This window comes from Triturus cristatus, chromosome 11 (genome assembly GCF_964204655.1).
Source record: "Triturus cristatus chromosome 11, aTriCri1.1, whole genome shotgun sequence".
NCBI classification, from domain to species: domain Eukaryota; kingdom Metazoa; phylum Chordata; class Amphibia; order Caudata; family Salamandridae; genus Triturus; species Triturus cristatus.
This window is the reverse complement of record NC_140594.1, coordinates 605,459,171-605,479,542: the sequence shown is the minus strand read 5'-3', so window position 1 is coordinate 605,479,542 and position 20,372 is coordinate 605,459,171. Positions and strand designations below refer to the sequence as shown.

Sequence of the window (20,372 nt, the reverse complement as noted above, 5' to 3'; positions counted from 1 at the left end):
CTCTCTCTGGTCGGTGTAGCCCTTTAAATTATAGCGCTTTGGAGCCCTATGAGGCGATGCACAAAGACCGGTAAAGATGGTGTCCAGAAGCGCCGAGTTTTCCTGCTTTCCTTGTTTTCTGCGCTGCTTTGTGCAAGCGCCGCGAAGCATCTGACTACCGCTATATGTCACGCCGTAAACCTAGCGACCTTAATAGGATGTAGGACCTTACCTCCTCGTTACCCCACCCCCCAAGTAATTACTTAATGAGGCCGCCTCGCCTCACAGACACACCCACTTCCCTCCACCCCCCATCACACCTCCTGTTTTAGTTTACACAAGCCCCACCTCCCCACCTAGTACAGTTGGCCTGGTCCCAACAGGCTGGAGGGAGGGGTTAATTAATTAGGTTGAAAACCTTACTTGGAGTAATGCAATTACGTAATTAAAGCAGTAACTATAGGGAAACAGAAGGTTTAGCAAGAGCTGAAACAATGTAGGCTCCCAGGAGCACAACCTTACACCCCACAACCCACACCACTGAGTAAGTAAACCCCTGGCATCGTGTTATCAAGTACGTCACAAGGTACGTGGAAGTATTCATTCCTTTCTTTTCTCCAGCCGTGGTCTCTGCACCCACAACCCTGCACTCACCGCAACTCCCCATCTGCACTTCATCAGGTTAGAAAACGTTGCTCAACAAATCCTAACTTATTCTAGTGTTTTCGCGTTGACTCGGCCTCCTGCCTGACACTTGTAGTAATTACACCGGTGGCTTTCAGCAGCCGATGCCCGCCTCTGACTTCCAGAAGTGCCAGTGTCGAGGGGTCCATGCCAGCCTTCCCGTTGAAGTGCAGTGCCCGTGTCTGCCAAGGGAACCTAAACAAACAAGTCTTTATCGAGCCAATGTTTAGTTTTACTGTCCGGCACATCCATGCTTTCACCCTAATGCTGTGACGTACATCCATGCTTTCACCCTGATGCTGTGACGCGCAACCAATAAAACACGAGGCCAGCACAGTCATTACCAAAAGAAAATACTGTTTCGCTCCTAAGCCTGAGGGGTGCAGCAGACTACCTTGGTGTGGGGGCGGGGGTCCCCTCTAGCGGTGGCCGGGCCAACAGAGTAACAAGGAGAGCCGAGCCAAGGGTCTGGCTCGGATCGTAGAGCCCGTGCCCGAGCCGAGCTCTGAAAATGCGTTATGCGAACCATGCAGAAAGCATCACGTAAAATATGAGTGGCTAAAGTTCAAGAAGTGCATTTCTACAGCACGTGGGGTCTTTGACATTAAAAGGGCACATCGTACCACTGTACTGAGGAGTGAGTACTCACTAAAGGGATACTTTCGTACACTTTGTACTCGTACTTGGAAAGTACTTTCGTACACGATAATGAAGCAGAGACCTTTGCTGGAATAAAGGTGCAAAGTAGTCTGTTGTGAAGTGATCTTAAACCCTTGGGCACGTGCTCTGTGAAACTGACAACATATATCGTGGATTCTGCCTATGACCCATACTGTAGTATCGTCCACACAGAAGCAGAACAACGCACCAATCCTTGATGCCAAGAGCTACCCATCCAGGGACTGGATTGCACAGTGTGGATTGGGGAATCTACGATCAGTTCCGGCTTCTGTGCATCACTGAACTGTGTGATCTTAGGCAAATTCTTTATTTTACCGAGCCTCCTTTTTGTCGTTATCACACATGTAGGCTGTCCTGTTTTCAGTGTGTCCTGTCTGTGGATTTCAAAGGTGAAATCATTGCTGATCGGTGTTTATTTGGTATTCTGAACCTGCAAAATAGAAACAAGCATTGGCATAGCCAATAGGTCTCGCTTTTAGGACCTTATAAGTATTTAGTTATGCAACTGTTGCATAGTTAAACACTATTGCATTCTGGGAGTTGTAGTGGTAGCTGACAACCTTTGAAACGCATCGGTCGGGGGAAGAGGGGGGGCTATTACCTTGGTTTTGAAGGCAATGCCTGGGAGTGGACATTGTGTCATCTGGTGTAACCCGCTGCGACCCTTGTGTGTTCTTGTTTTTTTTTCTGCCACCTTTATGTTTGTTCTTGTGGGTGGTTTTTAGGTCGAGGACCGTCCGGTCTGCCGAAGGCAGAACCGGAAGTCGGAGATTTAATGTTTCTGAGAGTGGCTCCTTAGCCCGCCTCTCTTTTTGCCTCTCCTCCATTGGCTGGCTTCCTAAACGGAGGCCAGCCATTGGAGGAGAGAGCCGTCCCTCCAAATAGGCTCCGTCTTTTTCAGATTCGGGGGCGTGTTTCGTGCTGTTCTTTCCACTTTTTAGCAACGCCCTTTTTTAGGCGTGTTTTTCTCTCCTCCTGCCAATGGCAAGAGGAGAGAAAAAGAAACACGCCCCCGAATCTGAAACCGCCGCTGTGTTTCTCCGAGGCATTTCTTCTTCGCCTCGGAGAAAGGCAGCGATGTTAATGGCGTCCTCTCCCCCTAGCTAGGACAGTAGCACCTGCGTTTTACCGGTTTATTAAGTCCTCTCATGTTGAGCGTACAAAACTTTAAGTGGCTTGACCTGCTTTAGGAGTAACCAGGTAGGTGTTTGTTATGGGATGCAGCCTCATGTCGAGCCTGAAGTTATTGCTAAAATGCACATAGAGCCCTGCAGCTGACACTCAGGGGAGCTCTGGTACACACACACTACTCATGGGCGCTTCGGCAGTACAGTCAGGGAGGGACTCAATACACACAGGGTCTAGAGAGACCCTCAGCTCGCTCACACGGGAGCGTTGATATACAAAGAGGCGTAGGAAGCCCTGATCGGCGCGCACATACTACACATTGGAGACTCGGAGCTCAGAGAGTACACAACCGGGGCGAGGGTAAAGCTGTGGTACTCGCAGAGCCAGGACAGACTTCGAGCGCGCAAACAGGGTACATATACGGGGAGCCACAGAGCACTACGCAAGGGAGCCAAGGAACACACCAACAGTACAGAGCGAGGGATGGTAGAGAGCTCAGGTGCTAACAGTGACCCGGGGAGACCAACAGAGCGCGCACACAGTACAGAGCAAGGGGCGCGCGGAGAGATGTGGTGAACACAGAGCCCCATGAGCCCTGCGCACGCACACACACACAGGAGCTCTGGAGCACGCACCGCCCTGAGAAACAGTGTGTCTTCTCAGTCCCCAGAGGTGCGCTAATGCGCACAGAGGCCCGGGAAGACTGGTTCTGTGGCGCACAAATCCCTGGGGTACCTCGGAGCGCGCGTGTAATAAAGAGCCCCAGAGGGACGTGACGCGCACAGGGTAGAGAGGTGTGTGTGTGTGTAAGAGCACACCGATACATACACGGGGAGGGACTCTTGTGCGCACACAGTACAAAGCCGATGATCGCGCTCGTGCTCTGACCACAGGGGAGCCCTGATATACGCATAGACTGATGAACGCATGTGGTACAAAGACCACAGTGGCTGCGCAGCACCGAAAACCCAGCAGGGAAATGAGTGCGTAGTCTATCGTGGTGGAGAGTACGGGGAACCCCCGGTGCGCACAGATAGCGCAGACCCCGAATCTCCGCAGCGCAGTTAGAATAGAAGACATCAGGTGACTAATTGGCTCTTTGTCTACTGTTGAACGGGGTTGCCTGTTACCTTGCTTTTGTTTTTCTTCTGCTCTGAAATATTGAACTAAGAGGATCGGGTGTAACAAGTTACTAATTTGTAGCAATTTCACATCACTGTTTCACTACCTCACTCTCACTACATAACTCTCTCTACCTCACTACTCCACTCTATCTCACTACCTCACTATCTCACAACTTCTCTCTCTCAAAACATCACTACCTCACTCTCTAGCTCACAACCTCACAACTTCACTCTCTCTCTCACTCTCAATCACTCTCTATCTCACTACCTCACTCTTTCTATCTCACTAACTCACTTTCACTCTCTCTTTCACTACCTCTCTCTATCTCACTACATCACAACATCACTCTATGCTTATATATCACTACCTCACAACATCCTTCTCCCTCACTACCTCACTCTTTCACTACCTCACTCTCTCTATCTCACTACCTCACTCTCTATCTACCTCACTCTCTCTCACTACCTCACTCTCTATTTCAATACCTCACTCTCTCGCTCTCTCACTACCTCACTCTCTCTCTGCTAATGCAATAGGTATCACATATGCACAAAAAAAGCTAATGCCAATGGAAATGATAATGCCATTTATTTAGGGATACAAAAATGATAAAAAATAATGAACAATACCAATAGCTCTACCTATAATATTGCCGAGACCATTGCATTGTAAATGCTTGTTTTACATACATTTATTTGTATAGCACTTCATACACATTCTGCGGTCATAAAGCACTCCATTTTCATCCGGTTCCTGGGCACCTTTCAGGCTGCTTGGTTGAAGGGCTGTTAAGGAATTTTCTGTGTGGGATGTTCTTAATGCAGTGTATGAGGTCCGACTTCATGGTATGTCCATATTCCATTGACTGGTCCTCTCATTCGCACTGAAGTTGCAGAAAAGTGAGAATAGAGACAGGTGCACATATGGGTACTTACAGTATTTCGGATGGGCAGTATCATAATTGGATTCCGCCATTAATGTGTTATTTATGACTATTAAATGGAGTCTTACCTAGAAGTGACAGATGGGCAACCTCATGGGACACTGTTAGAACTCTAAGGTACTAAACTTGTTTGACTTGGAAGAGATAGGAGAGCAGTCCATTGGTGGTATGATTGAACCACCAAGGATTAACCAGGACCAATGGAAGAGGAGCTCATTGATGGCACTGTTAAGCCCCCAAGCAGTTGCAAATAGGGTCTGTTTGGGAGCAGCAGATGGGCAACCTTTAGGAGGTACGTTTAAACGACCAGAATATTAGATAGGGTATATGGCAGACCTACAGATGTGTAGCAAGATGTGATGGACACCTGAGAGGCAACATTAATCCACCAAGGAGCATTAAATGGATTATGTGCGATCCACCCTTAAGAGAAAAATGAGCAACCAATTGGGGGCCATGTTAAACCTCAAAGGAGTATTTCATTTAGTCATTTCTGAAACAATAGGTCAGCAACCATTGGAGGCATGGTTAAACGACCATGGGGATCAATGAAATGTATCACGAGGTGATAAGTGAAAAATGAGTTGGTCGCTGTTAAACCACCAAGAAGTAATAAATTGATTAGATGGAATCTTCCCAGGAGCAACCCATTGGCACAGTTAAACTACCCAGGAGTAACTATATAGATTCTACTCAGGAGCAGCAGTGAATCAGCCCATTGGGCTGCACAAGGCTATTAGATAGGATGTATGTGGGTGCAATAGATGACTAGCCCCAAGGAGCACAATTAAACATCACAAAATTACTGATTTGATTAGCTAGTCTACCACTGAGAACAGAGGAACAACCTATTGGTGTTTGAGGGGGGGGGGGGGGAACTCACACTGATATATATTTTTTATCCTGAGTAATTGTTTTCTGCTGTACCCACCCAATATTACTCAAGTTGTTGTTAAGACACCTGCAATTGAAATATAGAAACCTTCCCGAAGCAATGCAAGCTTTATCACAGGAGACACCACGCACACAACAGTAAATCCTAGGTGTAGTCAGTCCATGTGGCACTGCTACGCCATCAGCACAGTAATACATGAACAAAGAACACTGAAGGGTGGCAGAAACCCAAACAGATCGCAGTGTTGAACCAGCAGTACATCATTTACAGAATCCACCCAGGAGAATTGTTTGCTTAACTCCTCGAGGCACTGTTGAGCCACCAGAAAATCTACACAGGGTTGAGCGGAGTACACTTACGGACAGTAAAGTACACAGTGTTGTGGAGGGGCACTCATGAACAGTTAAGTACACATAGTATTGGGGAGGGTTGTTTACGGACAGTAAAGTACACGCAGTAGTGGAGAGGGTCATTTACGGATAGCAAAGTACACACGGTATTGGGGAGGGTTATTAACATTCAGTAAAATACCCACGGTGTAGGGAGTGTCAAAAACATACAGTAAACTACACACCCAGGGTTGCAGAGGGCATTTAGAAGAGTCTATGGGGGGGGGGGGGGTGCTCTTCGGGCATGGCTATTGTGAGAAGCTGGGATCCGAGTTTTAATGAGGTCTCTTTTGTCCTCCAGGATGAAGAAGAGCCAGTCTCTGGTGGCCCAGACATTGGTAATCGAGATGGCCATGCCACGGATGAAGAGAAATTGGCATCAACAACAGTTACTCAGAAATCTGAGGGGTCCGAGGTGAAAGGTGAGCCTGAGGACGACCTGGAGTTCTTTGAATGTTCCAATGTTCCTGTGTCTGACAAAAAACATGAGTTTTCACCCCCTATTGAAGGTATGGAAGTGCGCACTTGTTACTAGAAACCTTAACATACTACTAACCCTACAGTATTATCAATTGTAACATTCGTAAAGTACTAATTTAACGCGATACAAATCTTAATCTTGGTGATGGGTAGCAAAATCACACACTGCTTTTCACTGCACGTTTGATGCACGGAAATGTAGTCATAAATGTCTCCAGCAAACATCCGTTGTCACAAATACCTACTGGGGATGTAGGAAAGGCCTTTTTTGGTGCTAGAACAAAGGAATGTGAATCCATTTTTGAATAAATGCACTTGCATACAACCGAAAAGTTACAAAAAGTGGGAAATACCCTGTTACCCACAGCATCTACATTCTTGATATGTTGCCATGAGTAACACCAACACAGTCGTGACAAATTACTTTTATTAGGGCATTTAAATAGGACTCAGCGTCAGGAGGGTGACCAAAACTTCACGGCAAGATGAATCAAAGCAATAAATTGAGAACAGTTCAAAAAAAGAAGTGCGGCAAAACACAGGGATTACCAAAAGAAAATAGAGAGAAAGGAAACACGATTTCTGAACAATTGTGGCGAATGACAGTGCAGTTATAGGAATCTTCATGTTCTTTAAATCGTTTCCCAGCATGTCCTCTTGCTTAAAACATTTTGGGCCCCACCCACCCCAACAAATATATATTTCATCCGTACAATGCAGGTAAAAAGACTTTCACCCCACAGCCGTAGGTAAACTGCCTTCAACCAGATATTATGTCGCACACTAGGCACGGGACTGGTTGTCACCGATGTTAAAAGGAGTACATCTTAAGGGGTAGCCCGACCACCAGAGTCTAGCTCTCAATTTGTGAGCAGCATCCAACATCACGTAGAGCACCCGTCGGGGCTTGTGATACAAGTCTCAATGCACGAAAACATCATGGGTTTGTCTCACGGAGAAAATAAGGAGCAGCGTGGCAGATTGCCCCAGTGCCAGGTACTTTCGGCCCTACAGCCATTCCCAGGGGTTGTCCTGAAAGTCTGGCATGGATCGACGCTGACGTCACTCTGGTTTGTCCTGTCGACTTTTTCAGCTCTGTTCTGGCGCTTTGAACTTGCATCCACCCTGCGTTGGTTAAAGTAGACTTGTTCCTGGGGGATGGGTGAGATATGAAAGTTATATAGGTCAGTGTAGTGAGAACACCTGTCAGCACCGCACTGCTCTGCTGTGCGATACACAGAGGAGCCATTGTGCCTGCCCCGGGTTAAGGCACATCTTTCACAAGCCGCTTATTACAGTGTGAGTCACGTTTCATGTTTCTGCTCTTTGCGGGGGCAGATCAATGCACGATGACAATGCTATTGTTGTCTTCATTCCAATTTGCTGCTGGATTGCAGTGAATTTTGAATTATTTATTGCTTAATTAAGGACTGCGGTTGCCTTACTCAGTAACCTAGTTCTGTGTGCTTAAAGCTGATCAAAACTGCACCGTGTGAATGGAAAGCGCGCGCCAGCCGGGCATTTTTCTCTTTTCTCTGTGGTTGTTATTGCTGTAACTTCTTCAACAACACCCTCCCCCACCCCCCGCTTTTTGCGAGTTTGCAAATCGAGGATATCTTGCGAAATCGGCAGAAGACGGCTGTGTTGATTTTAAACAAGGCCGCAATTGGCCCATATGTGGAAATAAGTTCAATATATAAAACACCTTTGTGTGGGGCGGGGGGAGTCAATTTCCATCATTTGCAGCAGAAGGCATTGTGCGTGCTGTGCATCATCCTGTTTGTCCCTCCGCCCCCGAGGAGTCCCGGGCCGGAATGGGCACAGATTAACACAGCAGGTACTATCACTGTGCTGCAAGAGAAACATGACACGACTCCTGACCCCCCCCCCCCCCGCCCCCCTCCCCCATTCTTCTATGCTACGAATTGCGTAAAGTCTTTTTCACTGGCACGAGCAGGGTGTATCCCATGTGTGAGCCCCCGAGCTGTGATAAGATCCATCCATGCAGAGCTCTGCTCGCTGGCCACACTCACGCGCTGCTCGTGCCAGTTGTGAGTCGCGAGCCAGGGCTTGAAGTGGGCCGGGTCTCGGATCCAGTGGTAATTAAAAACGGACTTTGAAGCGGGTCCTTTTCGGGCAATATATTAATGTCTTTATTTTACAGTCAAAAACCGTCAAAACACGAATCGATTTTTGAACAAAAGTGTGAAAAACGTTATGGTAATCCATGTCTTTTCTCTATTTATAGTCCACACGCTTCGCACTTCATTTGTAAAACAATGAGTGCAGGGGTCTGGAGTTGGAATCCAGCACTACAAATGCTGTGAGTGAATCAAAAAGGTGTTCAGAATACTTGCTCTTCCAATCCTTGGCCTCTCTCCATAGCAATGGGCATGTTCCAATTGCAGTTGTTTGGGTATGGTGCCACTGCCACACTGGGTGAAGTTTAGTTTACAGGTTTAAGCTACGCCGTTAATTATATAGGCCACGCCTCTCCCCCCCCCCCACCCCCCCCACACACACACACATACTTACACATCCCGCTTAAAGCCCTGTCGAGAACCACAACTTCCTCGGATCTTTTCAGGCGGCTCAACTGCTTCTCTGAAACTCTGCAGCACATTACACTGCAAGCAGAGAGTAAACTAGGGATGAATACAGATCCGCAAATATTACTGTTTATCAGTATAAATGAGAGGTGTCTCTTACTATGGTTTGAATTGACTTGCTCTACAGGTTAGTGACTCTCTGTACCATATTATTACTTTCTCAAGAACCAGATAAACAGCTCTCACAGATTGGTTTACATTCCACGACATCTGTAAATAAACACAAATCTTTGCAGTTCCCTCAGAAAGCAACATGTGCAAAATTGCCTTTTGGAAAGTGCCAGTCCCCGCTGACAATGCAGGGGAGACCAAACCCTATAAACACAATCTGAGCCACCCTAGTGACTGACGTAGACTATTAATGGCTGCTCCTGGCATGCCCCAAGCGTGCATTTATTGACAAACCTCCAATCCCTGCTGAATTGTATTTTATAACTAGCCAATGGGACGCATGCTGGCCACAGTTTGGGCAGTTGGTATGCTACTGAACTATGTCTGGCACACAATTTAAACTAAAGTACTACCTGAAGATGACTTGTGTATTGTTTATTATGACACAACACACGATTCTCGGACAAGCCTATCAGAAAGTGAGACACAGCTTGTGAATTGTATCAATTTACTTGGACAACAGCATTCAGAAACTAATGAATGTCAATCAAATAACTTGTTGCAGAATGTCACAAAACAAACGTAATAGTTTGCCGCACAATTTTCGCTTATGGCACCACAACATGCCTTTAATTTATACCACAATATCCTGGGAGTGGTGGGGTGTCTGGAAAATCACAGCTATCCCTAGTTTAAATATTAGCTGTGCTCGTTTTGTGTGCCATGGATTAGTAATGCAAGAACTCATTTCAAACAGTGCTTTGTAAACATCTCAAGATAATAGTTTGTATGTTTTGTATATGTACTTTGTTTTACACCATATTCACGTGTCAAACTGTTAATCTTTCAGATAGAGTGCATGCATGTGTGTCTTTGTTTAGATCATTTTCCACCCAAAGTGTAATCTCGTTCTTTTTCATGATCATTTGTTTCTTTTCTGTGGTACTTGTGTTTATCGTCTTCTGTTTCCCAATTGTGTGGAAATAGCGCCACCACGTGGCATGTACTAGTGAGTTGTACCAACGTCATCACTTTGTGAGATCAGATAAGCAGCACTAGTTGTTTGTGTCACTTCGCGAAATGTGCAAGTTAGGTGTAACACCTGCTTTGGGGGGAAATACCCTTTAGCGAAGGTCTTTTAGTTTAAAAGTGTTATTAATATAATAAATATGCAATATATGCGGATATCAACAATCAATAATTCAATATATTGCATTTATGTCGTCTTAATATTTTAGATAAAACAAAAACATCCAATTATATCTAAACAATTCATCTCGAAAACTAGACCAATCATATACGAAAGAGATCTACGTGGAAATAACATTTTGTAGCTTTTTGAGTCCTTTTTTTGTGTTCAGAAATGGAAGTAAAGATAGCAATAAGAAAACTACATTATCCTACGGAGAAAAGTATTTTTATCAGTGAAATAGATTAAACCTTATATATACTAAAGACAAGTGTACCAAATATCAAATGTAAAACATTTCATGACAGTTTATAAAATTTCAAATCAGTATGCCATAATGACGAAATAACCCTTCAAAATCGGTTACTAGAGAGTTTGTCAAGGAGGGCCATGTACATCTATTTTAATTGATACAGTCAAATAAGTATCCAATCTATACTTATGACGTATAGAGTTATACTATGCAGTAAAGGACAGTTTATAGGCTTGTTTCCAATTAGCGGTAATACAATGCTTATGCTATTAATAAATTACAGCAATTTCCCACCCTGAAAAAACGGATTGATTGATTGATTGACTTCTAAAAGCTTGATGCTTAAAATGTTAAAGGAAACTTAATATTAAAATCTCATTAATCCTTTCAACGATCTTCTAACAGAAAATATGTACCCAAGAACAATTAAACTGCCTGAAGATATGATATTTCAGCAAGTCAACTGGACCAATATTTAGCAGGGGTCAATAGGTTAATTATGAACAAATTCTGTGGAGTTAACAATAATTTATCATATAAAAGAACTAGCACCAGCTAAACTTGTTGTAGAATAGATTCTTAAATATGATTCCATTCCGTAACAGATGTAGTAAAATGTAGCCCCAACACCACAACAGTTCTATAGGGAACCCCTTTCTATCTGTAGCTACATGTGAGAATTATTCATACTTAACTGATGCTCTAGGATCAAATATACTATGAAGACAAGGAACCTGCATGTTCTCTTCTGAAATGTATTCAACATTTTCCAATCTGTCAAGAAGTAAATCAATGACAGAAATCAGTTCAGCATATTGTTTCAAAAAGGTTATTGGTAAATTATGCTTTCTTTGTAAATGATGACACGGCAGGAAGACATCTTTATCAAGAACTTGATTAATCAAGAAAATACACTTAACTCTTCCATTTGTTCCATTACAACACTTTATTTGTATTCTTAATTTTATTAGTGTGCCAAATCAGTCAATCTAAGAATTGTTCTTTAATCAAAACCTCTATAAATAAAATGAAATTCAAAATTGTACATAGGAGACAAAATACATCCAGGTCTTTGAGTCATGTAAAGAACTTCTTAATTAAAAAAAAAAAAGGGACATACTGTTTTTAAAAAAAATAATTCCACCCAAACATGACATTCTTCATTGTCTTCATAGTGTAACAAGGACCAAGCTTAAACATAGCGTCATTTTAGAAGCCTGGAACATGAACTTCCACATTGGATTCAGTGTTTTAAGTCTGGCTGTAGAAATTCTAGGCCTTTTTATTATTACACAAAAAATTTAAGAGAAATCTCTTGATAGATTAAAAAAAAAAAGGTTGTGGGAATGTTAATGTGGTGCATGGTTAAAGGAAAATTAATAATCGGTAATTGCGTCGTAATAGAGGTTAATCTTCCACACCATGACAAACATAAAGAAGTTTAGTTTTTCAGTTGTGTTTTGCAATTTAATCATAATATAAATGTCAGTTTTGCTGATACTATCTGAAAAATAATTTGATAACCAAGCCCATAAATATTTGGTTTTTATTATTTTCCTGCTTAAACCAAACCGATAAATTAGACTAGTAAGGCAATAATTGCTCAATTGTAAAACTTCAGATTTCACTATATTAAATTTGTATCCCGAAGCCCATGAATATGCTACAATCTCTTCATCGATATGAGACATGGAATACAAAGGATTTGATCAATATTAAGATATAATCTGCTACAAAATGTCCTTCTTTTCCCGAAATTTACATCTTGAAATAAGATCATTAATGTCAATTTGATATAGAAACGGTTCAAGAGCTAAAACAAACAAGCATTGGCATAGCCAATAGGTCTCGCCTTTGGGACCTTATAAGTGTTTAGCCATGCAACAGTTGCATAACTAAACACTTATAAGGCCGCAAAAGCGAGACCTATTGGCTATGCCAAGCGGCCGTGCGGCCGCGAAAGTGATCGCGATGCGATCAAACATCAAAGCGGCCGTGAAAGTAATCGCAGTAAAAGCAGCGCGCGCGCCCGCGCACATGCACTGTAGCTCTAGGCTGGCCTGGTAGCACTTTTTGGAGCCCTCTCAATAAGTCTCGCCAGACCAGCGCATGCGCTGGGTCAGGCGAGACCTAAAACGGAGATAAATAACATACTCATATTTATTATTTGTTTGCATCTAATTAATCGTTTGTGGAAAACTTTATAAAGTTCATAAATGGAGGCTATATTGATTTTGGATCATGCTCCAGTAATATGTGACTTTGAATTGCATCCTACTACGCAGGGGCAAGGGCATTGGAGATTTAACTCAAGTCTTCTTTTTATTATTGTTTTACATACTTTATTTTTCAGTTTACACGTTACAATACAAATATCAAACCAACAAATCGGCATCAAATCGGCATATCCCATCTCAGAGCGCACTAGGTTCCCCGTGGGCTCCCGCAAAGCTACAATCGCAGCAGGGGCGTGTTCCTGGCTGAGAATCCAGGCCAGAAGACAGCCCAATTTATCCCCTTCCCTATGAAGGCGTTGTCTGTACTGTGTAAGAGTATATTTGTCTAGCCTGTCCCAAATATCACAGATGAGTTCCCGGAGGCCACGCTCCCCATCCCTCCCTGATGAATAAGAGGTCTCCGAGATCTGAACTTCCAAGAGGCGACGTTCCTCCTGCAACTCTTGTTGAAGCTGCTTCCGAACCCCACATGTAAGGCTTATGCATGCCCCTCTCATTACCCCCTTCAGGGCGTCCCATTTCGTGGCCCACGATAGGTCTGACCCGGCCCAGTTTAGGTCAAAGTAGTCGGGCATGGCTGTTTCTAGGTGGTGCCTCCCTACCTGATCCTCCAGGATCTCCGCCGGCAATCTCCAGTTCTGTGGGCGACGTATCGGACCCCCCTCCACCCCCAGTTGACCACACATGCCACCGGGGAATGATCAGAGAGGAATCGCACGTGATGGTTCACCTCAACAGACATAGCTACATCAGGGTTAGCAAGTAAAACCCTTTTCAAGCGACTGTATGTATTATGAGTGGATGAATAACAAGTGTACACTTTCTGGGTCGGGTGTCTCTGGCGCCATACATCTTGGGCTCCTATATTTCCCATAACCTCCCGGAGTTTCATTGTCATCCTTGGTTTCGTTGGACCGGTTAGTTACTTTTTCTCCTGGGGACTCTCTTTTCCTTTCCTCCCTCGGAGCCCCTTCGACTAGCGGTGCCGCATATGGTTCGCGCCCTATCAGTTATGCCCTTTACTGCCACGGCGAATACCTTCGCGGACTTCCCGATGGTGTTGTTGCATTATTTTTCGATTGACATATAAAGCCCTGCTTATTCAGCCTTTTCCGGGATTGAAATTAAATGATCACGTCTCTGAAACTTGAATGTCGAAAGTTCTAGCCCAGACTCCGTGTCCTCTATATCACTTACAGATTTAATTTAAGTAACGCATCGACCTTCTGTTTGAGGCCAGAGCGATCCCGCCTGTGTCTTCATCCTGATTTGCACGCTATTCTCATAGCCTTCACAGGTCCCAGCACAAAACCAAAACTATTTTCTTTGGTCCTTGTTTGCCCTGAGGAAGGTGGCACCCGTTTTTCGGTGCGTTCACCAAAACGCGCGTCGGCGCTTCCATGAGGCCCACCCAAGTCCTAACTCCTCAAATTTGAACATGTATTATCCAGCACAGCATTGAATATTTATATGATTCTGTCTATATATTGATTACTGTGACTTTTGGGTCTCTCAGACCGTTTCGTTTGTAGATGTGTGACGTATGTATTTATGGTGTGGTATGAAACCGGTTTGAGTCTGTGAGCCTGTATGTGTTTGGAAATGTCTGGGGCCTTCTATGTATATATATTGTTACTTGATGTCTCTCTTACAAATCAGAAATAAGCCTATGCATCAAATTTATTTTTCTGAAATTGTTTAAAGTAAAAAATAAAACATTAACAAATCTTTTTTTGGCTACGTATTGAATGTTTTAGATTTTTTTGCTTGATGGGTTAGTTTAAGTGTCGATATACTAATAAGATGATACATTGTACATCTTGAAAAATATAGGTAGAGAAACTTCCTTCTTGTTAATTTCATCCTTGGTTTCGTGCCAGTGCGGGGCGGGAACCTGTGAAGGACGGGGTCTAGGACACAATTAAAATCCCCCATCCAAAGTAGCGGGACCTCTAGCTCCAATACCAGCACCTCTTGCAGTGCCTGAAAGATGTCCGGGTCATCTGTATTTGGGGCATAAGTGTTCATTATAGCAACATCTCTAAGAAGCAAGTATCTCCCGTTAATGTCAGCTTCCACGTATTGGATGGTGAACGGGACCCCAGGGACCACTCACACAAGGACTCCCCTAGCATAGACAGAGAATGAAGAGTGGAAGACCTGTCCCCGCCACTTCTTCGCCAATTTTTGAGCCCCTTCTTCCGTGAGGTGAGTTTCTTGGAGGCATGCTACCGAGACCCGATGTCTGCGGAGAGAAGACAGGACCCTGTATCTCTTGGGGCAAGTGCCCAGCCCACTCACATTCCAGCTTAGAAATTGAAACCCCATGTACGATAGAATATCCAATCCCCATGTGTTCCATGTCCCATATAGCTACCTAAGCCCTGTGCCCTAAAAGCGATACATACAATGCCTAAGAAAAACCAACCCCCCCCCGGGAAAATCCCTACCCCCTCCCGCGAGCAATTTACTGACAACAAAACATGCAGAAATGCCCTTTCCATGCTGGTGCCAGGGCATGCACAGCTGTCCCATTTGCCCAAACAGGGCTAGAACTAATCCACAAAGGAAGAAGAAAACCCCCCTCCCCGATGTCCAGCTCCCGATGCACCCAGCCATCTCTTGGCGCAATACAATGTTCCAAACTGCCCCATTGTGAACCCATGAGACACACATAGGGTATTGCGTAGCTAATCCCACCAAATGTATAGAATTTCCACTCTAATTCAACATTAACTCTCCCAAGACACTGCCAGACAGCAGTCACTAGGCCTCTGAGAGCCCAACCCCACCACCAAAGCAACAGAAAGAGAGAAAAAAGGATATAATCTTCAGGGTGGCGCTGTATGAGGAGTAAGTGGGTCCATGATCATTTCTGGAACCACGTGAGTGGATGAGAGGAGAGTCTCTGGCACCAGATTCTCTTCAGGAGTCTCTGTCACAGGCAGTGGGGGGGGGGTCGTCCGAATCCGATGACTCCACATGTAAGGCACCGCCGTCTCCCACCGTGATTCGCGATCTCTCCGCCTGGGTGTCGTCCACCAGCTGACCCCTGTGTCTGCCCCTGCGGCCCCCGGATGGTCTGGTCACCCAGGTACTCCGGGATACCCCGCCGCTCACGCTGGGGGAAGGCCTCTCCCCTGATCTCGAGCCATTCCCATACCTCCTCCGGAGAGTCAAAAAAATGGGCCTTTCCATTCGTTATCACCTTGAGTTTTGCAGGGTACAGTAACATGTACTGTAGGTGGAGTTCACGTAGTTTCTGCTTGATGCCGAGAAAGGATTTCCTTTGTTCCTGCACCTGGCAGGTGTAGTTCGGATAATTGGATACCTTGGTATTATCGAAAGTGAGGTCCGCCGCGTCTCTTGCTGCTTTCAAAATACAGTCTCTGTCCCGATAGTTCAAGATTTTGGCTATGATGACCCTGGGAGGTGCCCCCGGCGGTGGCGGAGGAATCAGCGCAGTGTGGGCCCTCTCCACCACAAAGACCTCTGACAGGCCTATGGGACATAGTATAGTACGTATCCAGTTTTCCAGAAAGCGCTCCGCATTACCCTGTTCCGAGCGCTCCAGAATGCCCAGGACCCTGATGTTACTTCGACGGGCCCGCCCCTCTGCCTCCTCCACTTGTTGTTCTAGCGCTCCTGTGTTGTTGGTGAGCTGGGAGACCTGTTGCTTCAGAGAGGCCACTTCTCCCTGGAGTTGAACGATGTCACCTTATCCGCCTTTCGCAGGTCAGCCCGCAGTAGATTCACATCAATGGAGACTGTCTCGATTTGTTTCTCCAGAGCAGTGCGGGACCCCTGGATCGCCTCTAGGAACTCAGCACAGGATGGCTCGTTAGCGGCGTCTCCCTCACCATTCTGGCCCGTTTGACTAGTAATTTGTTGCGTGGCTAGGCGCTGCGTAGTATACTGCGTGATGGTCTTGGGGTTGGAGGCGCGAGGTAGCCGGTCCTTACTCATGGTGGAAGCCTCAGTAAAGAGCACCAGGTTCCGCAAGTATCAAAATCCCCAAACTCAGGTCCCCTGTACAGGGCTAGCGGTGGCGTACGTATGGCTCTCCTGCAGGTGACACCAATAGCGCAGAGGCCAGGTAAGCGCGAGCGGGCCCCGGGGGCCGGGTCCCAAGGGGAGGCCCCCCCGAGCAAGCTGCCCAGCAGCGGCCGTATAACTTCTCACCTCAGGGCCGCCTCCAGTGCGATGGGGCCTATACAGTCATGCGCCGTTAAGGGCCCCCACTGGGCTCCTGAACACCCAAATCTCCACTGTGCTGGCCCCCAACCCGACAGTGTTTTGGAGGATGTCCAAGGGGGGGCTGAGGACCCCACTCGCAGCCGGAGGAAAAACACCACTTCCAGGCAGACTCAATAAAAAGAAATATTTCCGGGGGCCCTCTGGCACCAGAAAGAGTATCCAAGAGTGCCCCACCAAGGAGGACGGAGCAGGTTCCATGCCCCAGGAGTGCAGGCCCACCAGTCTGGCCGAGCCGATCGCGGTCCCGCAGCCCTAGCAGCTTCCTCGCAGGTCAGTGAGAGAGGGCACAATTATCCGCCACCTCCAGGGGGCCGCTGCCGATCACCGTGCCTCCAGGGCCCCCACCCGGGGTTGTATCGCGGTTCAGCGTGCACCTCAGAGGACACTCCGGGGCCAATGGGCGGGGGAGGGGCCGCGTGCCTGCACTTCAATCGGGGGACCCCCAATGTCAGCAAGCACCCCAGCATCAGTTGCCTGAGTCTCTGGGTTAATTAATAGCATGCCCAGCCCCCAGGCACGCTCCAGGCCGATCCCCGGGCCTCGCGAGGCTCCTTGGGGCTCGCTCGTCTCCTCACCACCCAACTGTGAAGGCCGGGGTCCGTAGAGTCCGGGAGGCCCCCTATGGCTGAGGGCGCCTCCACTGTAGCTGGGCAAGCAGGGACGGAATCGCCACTCTCAAGGCCCGCAGAGATCTCCGGCGGTCGCAGGCCTCGTCCCCGGTCTTGCGTGATTCCAGCCAGGGAGGACGCCAGGCAGACAGTCGCCGCAGCTGATTACTAGCTCCTCCCGGTCCCGTGTTTCCCCCGGGGAGACCCCCTCAGCATACAGAAGCTCTGCTGCACAGGGGGAGCTGTCATGGGCATCTGTGGTGTGGTAAATATTTAAATTACCTGTACTATTTTTTATGCGGTAAAGTCTAGTAAGAATAACTCAGTCAAAATAAGAGGCAGAATCCGTGGTATTAGAGGTTCTGAAAAGGGCTTTATTCCTTACAAAGGAATTATAGTTCGAACCAGGCAATCATATTCCATCACCACGAAGGTTCAGGAAGGGATCAGCAATACATTATTGACAAGTAACAATATTTATATGAAAAGCATTGCATTAGGACAGATGCAGGAGGCGTAACAGCTGATAATACAGATAAGAATACACATACGTAATGAAAAATAGGCGTAATACAGGCGTATACTAGAAACGTCATTTAAAATGATGTCACAAGTGGATGGATCCATAAGAGAATCCTGCAGTGTCAGCAGAAATATTTGGCAGAGATGCGCGCGCAGTCGCATGACGTGTGATTGACGTGCAACTAGAGGGTGAAGGGGAATTGACATTTAGCTCTACATATGGAGACAGAAGTCTGGGGTGTCAGGACAACCTAGTCCTAAATCATATCTAATATCTTGTGTTTAAGGAACCATATTATCTGGAAGGAAAGGTCTTCTCGGACAGATCCTATTCTATACTGACTGTTAGTGCGTGTACAAGCGTCTATGTGTCTACATGAGATGCGAGGGGGCAAGAATCTTCCATGGGCCTACGAATTACCTGCATAAAGACAGCGAGGCCGGGCCCTTTGCTCGGTAGCTAGAAGGATGTTTACCTAAACTACTAGACAGGAATGTATTGGATGAGGAGCGGAGCAGATAACTTTGAAGGCTGAATACAGTTTTTGGCAGGCAACAGGCCGCGTCAGGCACCGCTAGCCGCGCAGGGAGTAAGACAAAGTTCATGGACACGGATGCAGGTCCAAGCTGGAGCATTTCAGAGGCAGAAGCAGGAAAAGGCTCGACGACAGAATTCAGGGCCTACTCGCCTGAACTGTAAAACTAGAAAAGTGAACCATATAAAGTCGGTGGCCAATCATACTTAGGAATGGAATATTCGACCCATTTATGACGGATCTGAAAGAGGATATGTTGGCGTTGGACGCACATGTATTTGCGTCTTCATAGCTGGAACTGGAGGGAACATACATGTACTTGTAGCATGTACATGGAGTCGTTGGGGTCTAAGATAGGGGACACAATTGACCATAAAAATTCATATTTCCTCATTCCCTCCTTGTCCCCTACGGACCCTCATGAAATATCCATCTTCATCAATCCATCAATCTGTTCATATAGCATCATTTGTTCTTCTTTCTTCTTCCGGGATCTTGAATGAAAATTTGAAGGCGGGATACACGATGTGGCACACAGACCACAAATCGCTGGCCCACATTGTAGACACAAGCAGCAACTGAATAGTATGAGAAAGCCAATACCTAGGAAGGATAGGATCCTCCATCCCCAGGCTGACAACACGCTCCAGAACCAACCGGACCAAGTCCAGGTGCCTGGATTCTGGTGTATCTGGCTTACGATCTTATGAAGTCGAGTTATAGCTTTATATACTGACGGCGCGTTTTCTGGTATGAAAACACAGCAACTTGATCCGATGACCCTACAGGCTCCGCCCCTATCGGCCAGGATGACGTCAAGGACAAGACGATTTTGAAGAACAACAATCCGCATCGCAGACTGCTCCTCTGTTAAGTTGCCTAAGGCGGAAGTAGTTTCATTCACTACTGCTTCAAGGGTTCTAGTTAATCTACGTATCAACTTACTATTAGTGACTGTACCTATGTAGGGAAAGAAACCTTTATTGAAATCTGTGTATTGCTCCCATGCTGTTTCGGTGTAATCGACAATCGGGAGATCTCTCTGTTGTCTATTGTGTACTAAATGGGTATTCCTATGGTAATCAGGCGGGGCTAGGAAAACAGGTGGCAGAAGGAATGCAATGTAACAGGTACCATCCCAATCTAGGGGTAGGCGTATGTATGTGGTGTGACCACAGATGAAGTAGGAGTGACGAGAAGCTCTAAATGTAGATTTGCCTTTATCACTGAATTCTATTACAGTGGTACATTTACTATGGCCCATGTGTATTGAACCATTCTTTCTTACACATAATTCGCCTCTAACTGGAAATACTGACATAGCGGGCAAGATCGGTGTAGCTTCGGATTCAATATTCAGGATCATAAGATTAAGTGTAAAGTTACCTAATCCATATACTTCATTTTCTAGATCAGTTCCTGTTCTTTTGGGAAGTCCCTCCTTGTTAGGGTAGCAGACTTTAAGTAAAACTAGGTTCAGGTTTCCCCAAACCCAGTTGTCTTGATAAACTACTGAATTTGAATCTAGGGAATTAATCAAACTAAACCATGCTCCACAGGAGCCATTGTGTGTCAACGGATACGGAAAGAGAGGCAGAACTCCCTTGTATTTCTGATAGGGAGGGAGTCGGCCACATATCCAACAATTTTTAGCATTGCTGGTCTGATGAGAATGATGTAGCATACTAATGAATGTGTTGTTGCGCAGCGCAAATCTATAGGACAACTCGTGGGGGTAATTCGCTA

At 45.9% G+C, this 20,372-nt stretch overlaps 1 protein-coding gene across 16 annotated transcripts in view; it reads left to right on the top strand.

Moving 5' to 3' along the window:
• TACC1 (transforming acidic coiled-coil containing protein 1) overlaps positions 1-20,372 on the top strand; it is a 622,392-nt gene that overhangs the window by 474,461 nt on the left and 127,559 nt on the right. For 11 of the 16 annotated variants that reach the window (XM_085633924.1, XM_085633923.1, XM_085633913.1 and 8 more), the window contains one exon: positions 6,126-6,333. In XM_085633924.1, the coding sequence (XP_085490050.1) occupies positions 6,126-6,333 (208 nt within the window). The remainder of the gene's footprint in view (positions 1-6,125; positions 6,334-20,372) is intronic. The other 5 variants (XM_085633919.1, XM_085633915.1, XM_085633925.1 and 2 more) reach the window with 1 other exon arrangement.